Genomic DNA, 9,471 nt, shown 5'->3' on the forward strand with positions numbered 1-9,471 from the left:
TGTCAGCAACGTACGGATACATGAAGACCTGCATATACCATTCTTAGACGACCATTTAATAGATCTGAGCGTGAAGACCTTCAACAAAATGAAAAATCACGCAAACCATCTTATAAGGAAGGCTTGCGACTATGATGAAAAAGCCCCTAGGAAACACAAAAGACCGAAGATGGCACTTCCCTAGGAAGTGTGTATTAGAGCCAAACCCTTACTGGCACAGAGATAATTACACAAACCTTCTGAAGTGGCATATTGCCACCTGCTAGAGCAGACCAAATTAGCTCACCAGAGGTAAATCATATTGAGACTGAGCAGTAAAAGGCTAATAGCCTGACTGCAAAAGAGAACGAAGTTCCAAGTTCCAAGTTTCGAGGAATTATCAAAGCCCAACAATCGTTTTACTCTCCCATATTCCCGTATTATATTATAATGTCTGGTCGCGGTAAAGGTGGAAAAGTTAAGGGTAAGGCAAAGTCTCGTTCCAACCGAGCTGGATTACAATTTCCAGTTGGTCGTATTCATCGTTTATTACGCAAAGGAAATTATGCTGAACGAGTTGGAGCTGGAGCACCCGTCTATCTAGCCGCTGTTATGGAATATCTAGCCGCCGAAGTTTTGGAATTGGCCGGTAACGCAGCACGTGACAACAAGAAAACCAGAATTATTCCCAGACATCTTCAGCTGGCAATCAGAAACGACGAAGAGTTGAACAAATTGCTATCGGGAGTAACTATCGCTCAAGGTGGTGTTTTACCGAATATCCAAGCCGTCCTCTTGCCAAAGAAGACAGAAAAGAAATCATAAATACAATCTGTATGTGAAACGGCCCTTTTCAGGGCCACAATATTTCCTCATTGAAAAGATTTTTTTATCATCTGATCACTTTGGGTATAATAAAATTGCGACAATTTCACGGTCCTACTGACATTCGTAAGTAGGGTAAATGCTCTGATTTTCGACCAAATTAACAAAAACATCGATTTCGGGTACGACTTTTTCACACATAAACTAATCATAAACTAATTTTAAAGGTGTTGATGTTCATCGATTCTTTGGCTAGTTTTAAATAATTTGTCATATAATTTCAAACGTTCTCTTCGCATTCAACCTTCGAAATGTGAAAACAGAGAAAATCTGAATAACATTCGGGTCACGACCATGCCGCAGAGTTCTCGACCATTTTTTTGTTTGTTTTCGACCACTAATAATAGTGGCTGCTCACTTCTCGTCTTCACTTAAAAATTTTATATTTATATCAATCAGATGGATTTCAGATGAGGTAATTGAGTAAGAAACACTGGGAACGTAAAAAAATTATTCTGCAAAAGTTTTCATTTTCTATAAGTATTTCAAAATAGGAACTCATATTAAATAATATTATTTGGTTATTTTGTTCTTAATATCTTTTCAGAAACTAATGAGTATATAAAACACCGACCACAAGTGGTCGAGAATTAAGTATAGTATATCCAAAGTCACTTGGAGGAAGCCAGAATATTTCAATTATATGTTCAAGGGTTGTCCAAGTTTCCAGAAATTCCTTTGGGGCCAGTGAATTTATTGCCTAACAATACTTTCGAATAAACCCCCGGTATTTAGCGGATCGCGGTTTCCATTTCAAAGAGACATCTGGCCGAGCGTTTTTATGGACTAGTTCAAGTGGCTTTGTATATACTATACAATCAAATTGGTTCTCGACCGAGAATAAATGAAAGGTAGAATAAGTATGTTTCAACGTTAATTCAGTGGTCGCAAACTAATATTCAAAAAAAAAAACGAACATGATCCAACAGAAATATATCGGTTGAAATAAACAATTATTGAAATTACATATTGGTTGTCGACCACTTTGGTCGAGAAATAAAAGGTAAAAATTCTCCAATACCAGTTCGCGACTGTCGAATAATATACATTTTCCCACAACTGCTATGAAAAGTAGCGTATTCTTCATAGCTTACTCAATTTCAAAACTATGTATTGCTCATACTGTGGGAAATATTATTTCTCACAGCACTTTGCCCACACCTCGCTTGGTAGACCAATGTAATTGGGCTTTTGAGTCGTTTCTATGGAAACGCAATAAATTCGCGCATACTGTCAACGAAGGCCATTTTAATTTGAATCAAGTCCATTACTTGAATTATTGAAATTTGTGCAGTTGTAGGAAAAGTACAGTGTGCAACATGTGGAGAATGTCCTTTTCTCGCTCGTGTGAACTCGCGAGAAAAGTTGGACTTTCCCCACTTGTTGCACAATATACTATTTCAGCGCGAAAACTTTGACCTATACCCCTACTATGCAAACTATCTTGAAAGGGTAGCAATGGTCGAGAAAACACGTACGGCGGAAATATTTTACACTACAAGATATATTTTATTATTATTTTATCTCAAATCACGGAATGGTCGAGTCGAGAGACACTGACGGTCGGCTAACCAGTGCATTTACCCTATATACAGTGGCTTAGGTAGCTATTAGACCCGGGTCGATCGCAACCCACCGACGAGATAATCGGGTCGAAAGACATAATATAATACAGTGGGAGATCAGGTAAGAAATTTACGAAATCGGTTGTTCTGAATAATGGTCTATTTTCGAATAAAAATGAACAAATTTGTAAAACAGTCCCCCACTATGAACAGTAGGAAAGGACTTATTCTAGTTAACTAGACCTTCAAACTTCGATTTATCGAATCGAATAAATTATCGTATAATTCGATAATTATCGTACCGGTGGCAACGATGGATTTCGGAGTTACTTTCGAGCTACAATTTATTTATTTTGTATTATTCAATAGTTATGTCAACTAATGGGGCTATGTTAATTGGTGCTTTCATCTTTTGAAAATGAAATAAAACAAAAGTAAAAGATAATGAAATCAAACTCAATAAAAAATAACTATACTACGAGGTTGCAACAGGTAAGTCGAGTCCGATTGTTCATTAAATTAGTGGAGAAATGGTGGACTGTATAAGCGACAGCGAAACATATGAAAATGATACTAAAGTCTAAAATTGTGGTTAACATTATAACTTACCTGATGGGCGTCAGGTTAGAAAACATAGCCTCTCCACAGGGCCCTTGGTGCGGGATATACAGGGTGTTTCCTAAACATACGGCAAAAATTCAGGGGGTTGTTCCTTGGACTATTTTAAGCATGTTTTGTCCTTGGATGATTTTTGAAAAACCTCTTTGTTTCGAAGATACAGGGCGAACAACATTTTTCATATTTTTAAAATTAATAATAGTTCAATAATTAATAATAATTTGGATTGGAAGAGGTGGACCTCATTTATGGCCTGCTCGTTCCCCGGACTTAAACCCCTTAGATTATTTCCTATGGGGCCATCTAAAATCATTAGTTTATACCACTCCAGTAGAAAATGTGGAAGACTTGCGAAATCGGATCATTGCTGGGTGTAACTTAATAAGAAATGATCCTGGTGTTTTTGAAAGGGTTCGACAGTCAATGAGGAGAAGATTGGATGCTTGTATGCTGGCTAGAGGTGGTCATTTTCAACAGTTTTTGTAGGTTGAGTTGAATTTTCATGTAATTTTTCATAATAAAATGTTATTATCTGAAATTTTGTTTCCCCTATATCTTCGAAACAAATAGGTTTTTCAAAAATCATCAAAGGACAAAATATTCTTAGAATAGTCCAAGGAACAACCCCCTGAATTTTTGCCGCATGTTTAGGAAACACCCTGTATTTCAGCTCCAACTTTCGGTTTTCAAGGGCGGTGTAGAAAAGCTCTAACATAATGCGTTCGAGCGAATATAAAATCGACGAATAATGCGGGAGTTTCCGAATGAAGCCACCAATTGTTCACTTGTTCACTCGCGAACTTACCATCTTTCGCTATACCTCGAACTCACACAAACAGGTAGGAATGCTACACCTATCAATAACGCTCCCGTGGTTTGAAAAATGCTAGGGTTCGTGTTGTAGTAAGGAAAATGTATCGACGAAAAGCTGCAAAAATTCTACTTGCTGAAGAATCCGACAATCCGACAAGTTCGACAATCTAGGAATAAAAGTCGTAACTTAACAACATGAACACCTAATTGAAAATGCGTAAAGTGAATGATATCTTACCTACAAAAGGAAATTTTTTTACGGTTAATTGGGATCCGGGAATTGAAAGCACGCGGGATGATTTTATATCATCCCGATATGAAAAATTCAACGAGGTAGAGAATGATGAAAATGTTTCACGATTGATGAATTATGTAGAACCACACTCGAATCGTTTCGCCAACGATGTGATCTTCAGAAACGTTAGGCTACTAACTATATATAGCAAAACATGTCCCTGGGGAGGGGGGCTCAAACTACCTCCACTACCTACCACATTATAGGTTAATCGTAACACCTACCAATCACAGTATATCGTTATAATCTACTTATAACTAAACTACAATTTGTCACTAAGAACCGTAAACTTCAGCGGATTGTTAATTTTCCCTTTGAACATACGTTCCATTGTGGCCAAAAACACTTTTCATTAGAATACTTGAACAGTTTTAACGATCTATCACACCAATAATCAAGTTTTGATAATACTGACGACAGTTGAGTCATTAATTAAATTATCGCCGATTTCAACGGATAATGTTCGACTGTGAATTTGAATCCACGCCACCAGAAGGCAGAACTTCGAGTAGCTATCCGAAAAGCGTACGAAGCTTTTATAAACTGGTGTGCGAGTGAAGATGAAATAAGTCCAGTGCATTATGCTAAATAGCGAGCATAGATACTTGAAAAGGCAGAATGTTGGATACAAAGCGAATAAGTCAAGTGTTCCTTCCGGAGCAATAAAAATTTCTGAACGATGCTCCTGTAGAATGTCTCCCTAGTGAGGTAACTTCTGAATTCCTTCAGTGCATATTAAAACAGGTTGCTTTGATTATTGCCATCTCCTGAGTTGGCGCAGGTGCGATGAACTTCTGAAATTGAGAATGAATGTGATATGGAAACGTTAGAAAATCGAATCATAATAACTTATTCTCGCGCAAATCTTTCAATTACATAAGCAGAGTGGATCAAAATAGCGAAACAATACTGTGACACGCGCAACAAAAACCGCGACTGTAAAAAGGGTTATTCTTACAAATGAGGGGTTTGGCAAAGTTACACGACAGCCTTTAGAGCAGGGGGGTGAAACCGCTAGTGCTAACACTGGCAACGGATGTGACGTCACAGTCACTCAGCATTACACGGTATACGTATCACGATGTAAAAATTTTATTCTCATAACAAGCCAATCAGCGTTCGAGGTTTCCAATAAATAGGTATTTGATTGAACAGCCAACAATTAATTGTGTTTGTAATGCATGTATGGTAGCAATGAACAGATCAAGTAGTTTTTATTGTCGCTTATTACAAGTTCTGTTTTAGGTTTCAGGTAATCCATGAGAAACTAAATTTAGAACATAATTAGACTGGGTTTTTCCTCATATCGTATTTCAATGTACTAATATATCTGAAAGCCCTCTTACTTGCGATTATAATATTCCTTCAAAATCAACTGGATTTAAGTTAAATTCTGTTCCTCGGCCTTTACTGAAATATCAAATTAATTATCATCATCCCTATGATTCCAGAACTTCCCCAAATGTTTCTTGTATGGAAAATATTAATGATTTTAACAATAACCATATCCGTGATCCAGAACTATCATATATATATATATATATATATATATTCTCCTTTCTTCCACCTTATAGGGTTGGTATATATATATATATATATATATATATATATATATATAAATAAACAATGGTTTAAGGGGTGTTTTCCAACACCCCTTAAACCATTGTTTATTAATTACTTTAGGAAATTATCACATTTTGTATATATATATATATATATATAAATCATAAGGATAAGGACAGTCCCTCTCAGAGAAATACCAACCGTAGACACGTGTTTCGGGCTTTCGGCCCTCATCAGTACGGTGAACAAGTGTTAGGATGTGCAACACTTGAAAGAAACAACAAACAAACAGAGTCAACAACAGAAGCCAGCAATCCATTTGTGGTTTCAGCAGGAAGACCCAATGTGTTTTCGGGCAACAACCGACATCACCACGCGGAAAGCTATAGCTAACTGCTAATAATAGCTAAAATGACTCATCTGATAGTTTACAATATGAAATATTAATTAAAATTGAGCCTTCAATTTCTCGTCATTTTACCTGAAATGACGAGAATAGTATGTTATGGAAAGAAAATAAATATGTATTGTCTTCTAGATGTTCATCAACACGTTTATGGGCTGGAGGTGCATCATATCAAATATTCAATATGAAAGTTAATTTTTATGAATTTCAGATATCAAATGGACTGATAACTGTTAGAATATTAAGCTAGAGCACACATGTACCTAAGTTGATACTTTGAGGTCCTAAAATAGATTTGTAGAGAAAATAATTATACATCTTCAGAAGTAAATGAAGATAACAATAAAGGTCATCATCAAAAGTTTGTTATATGTACAATTTGGCGATATGAAGAAGAGAAAACGGATTCAAAATTGAAAAAATTTATGGCGCTTGAAATATGACGATTGAATTAATTTGAATGAAAAATAATCAGAAACGTTATCGGAGCATATTTGTTTGCACACTGCAGAGACAGTCACTGTACAGTGCATCCCATTTTGGGTGAGACTGCCAGGTTTCTCGCTTGTTATTTAAGATAGAGCCTTGCGGTTTTCACGTTCCTGTCCTACTTTTTCGTGAAACTCAAGTTGGTCTAATCAGATTGTGCATAACTGTTTCCGTTCAAGAGATACAGGGTGATTTTGGAAATTGATACTTTTCGGACCCCTTCTTTATCTCCGAAGTTATTAGAAATAATGCTGAGGTAAAAACTACTTCTGAATCAGAATTCTGCGTAGAATCCAGTGGCGTACTCATTATTTTTTTTCGGGGTATGGTTTAGAAGATTCAACACAAACTTATGTTTTTTTAAATGGAACACTATGTGTATCGTTACTTCGTTGAATTCGTTATTTTTTTCCCTTCAAAATGATATATGACACTATGTGGGTAGGATGTTCAGAAATGTTAAAAAAACACTAAAACATCAAATAATGATGATTTTTTGTTAATGGGCAATGGATTTTCCATAGAAAAGAAGAATCAATAATAATAACAATAATTTATAGCGATGACAGCTAGATCAGATTGGTTTTTTCCCTCCAATGCCTACTTGATAAAACAATGCTCCCGAATACATAGTAGCCATAATAACAACAAGGATGTTTGTGTCATCAATGACCTACTATTTTTAAAAATCGAAAGTGATAATCCTCTTATTGAAACATAGAAAATTCATGGCCCATTTACAGAAAAATCATCATTATTTGACGTTTTAGTGTTTTTTTAACATTTCTGAACATCCTACCTACATAGTATCATGTATCATTTTGAAGGGAAAAAAATAACGAATTCAACGAAGTAATGATATATAGGGTGTTCCATTAAAAAAAATATAGGTTTGTGTTGAATCTTCAAAACCATACCCCGAAAAAAAATATTGAGTACGCCACTGGATTCTACGCAAAATTCTGATTCAGACGTAGTTTTCAGCTCAGCATTGTTTCTCATAATTTCGGAGATAAAGAAGGGGTCCGAAAAGTATAAATTTCCAAAATCACCCTGTATCTTTTGAACGGAAACAGTTATACAGAATCTGATTCGACCAACTTGAGTTTCACAAAAAAGTAGGACAGGAACGTGAAATCCGCAAGGCTCTATCTTAAATAACAAGCGAGAAACCTGGCTGTCTCACCCAAAATGGGATGCACTGTACTTCTATGGGTTGATGTAATAACTGTGACGATACTGTACAAAAATATGATCAGTGGAGCAATTGATAATTAAATATGTCATATAGATATTGCTTCATGTTATGGAATTTCATTATTAATGAATCGTCTGATATCCACTAACAATGTACTTTTCAATGAGTGCTTCGAATGATGAGTCATCTTGGGGGATCGTTATATCCTTATAACGATTCCTTCAGATTCGAACAGAATTCTAGTTTGCTAGTTTTATAAATCTAGAATCGACCACAAATCTGATGAAATTAATATTTAATCGATAAATAGGTACATACAGATTACATGACCTACCTATTCACCTTCAATAGCGTCATCGAATGATTCATACAGTTTTATTAAAATAACCTATGTATTATTTTCCGAACACTGCGTAGAATGAAGAATTATTATATTCACATAACGACGCACCTAAAACTCACTTATCAGCTCAACGCACATAATTGAAATGAACCGTTTTCTGCTGCAAAATATTTGGTGAATGGTTACATCTGGTCTAATACTCTAGTGGGTTTTACGATTGTTGTTATTCACTTCTTTGAAAATGCCGCTCGCCTTTTCTGGGAAGAAATGTTTTCAAAAATAACCTTTTTTTATGACCTTTCCCTCTGGATATTAGGGGTAAATATACCTCCTGTAGGTATATCTTTCCTAACGAACTTCCGTGCTTTTCGTGTTTGATAAAAAAAAATTTTTATTTATATCACAAAAATTTGCTCAAGATTATCATCATAATTATAAGCTTGCGAAATGAAAAAAAAAGGAATTTTTATGTTGCAGATTTGTCTGTTTTTCTCGAACGATAACACAAAATAGTTCATAACGCGAAATAATACATATATGTAAATGAACTGATATGATAGACCGAAAAAAAATCGAAAACATTTTTCGACGACAACGTTTACTCATACCTGTAATGTGAGAAAGAAAGGTTCGATAACGAAGTTCGAAGCAAACATTACTCAAAATAATAGCAATTTTTTGATTACCGATTCGATCATCAACCCTTATACAGGGTGTTCCTAAATTGGAGGTACCGCAATCGCTTTGTTTTCAAGATACAGGGTGTTCCTTGTAATTCTACATATAGAATATATCTCGTCTATGGTGTAGTATTTGCGCGATATCGTAAAACTCAATTCAATGCTTACATTTATAGGTTTCCTTCAAATAGTGAATTTAGCAAAATGTGGTGTCACGCGTTAAGATTGTTTTCATTTTGAAATATGATAAGTCATTTATATTCCTCTGAGGGGACGCCGACGAAAGCGGGTAGATAAAGGAAAATAATAAATTTCGGACATAGACGTGCTCGCAGAGCAATAAAAGTAATCATCTTGAAAGCGATAATAAACTGAAATTCTATATTTTGTAAATCTTGGGGGGGGGGAAGTAATTACCCCGAGTATCCTCTCATTTCTACGCCCTTGGCCCTCTGGTTATTACTCGAACAAAAGGATTTGTAGGTCCTGTCTTTCAGAAGGCAAATTCGTTATTAATGAGCAGATATTTTGAATAGATAAAGTTGGTAGCTTCTCAGAATCGAAGATACCCATATAAAAGTGAAATCAACCTTTCCTATGTATATAATAAAACATGTCTGAAATCCTTTGAATGCAA

The 9,471-nt window shown here is 35.6% G+C and overlaps 1 protein-coding gene across 1 annotated transcript; it reads left to right on the plus strand.

Annotated features, from left to right (window-relative positions):
• The first annotated feature begins 379 nt into the window (after positions 1-379).
• On the plus strand, positions 380-895 carry LOC123675074 (histone H2A). The gene has a single exon (XM_045610318.1). The coding sequence runs from the start codon at positions 430-432 to the stop codon at positions 802-804; it is 375 nt and encodes a 124-aa protein (XP_045466274.1). The 5' UTR covers positions 380-429; the 3' UTR covers positions 805-895.
• Positions 896-9,471: the final 8,576 nt, after the last annotated feature.

Source organism: Harmonia axyridis, chromosome 3, assembly GCF_914767665.1.
Source record: "Harmonia axyridis chromosome 3, icHarAxyr1.1, whole genome shotgun sequence".
In the NCBI taxonomy this organism is placed as follows: Eukaryota; Metazoa; Arthropoda; class Insecta; order Coleoptera; family Coccinellidae; genus Harmonia; species Harmonia axyridis.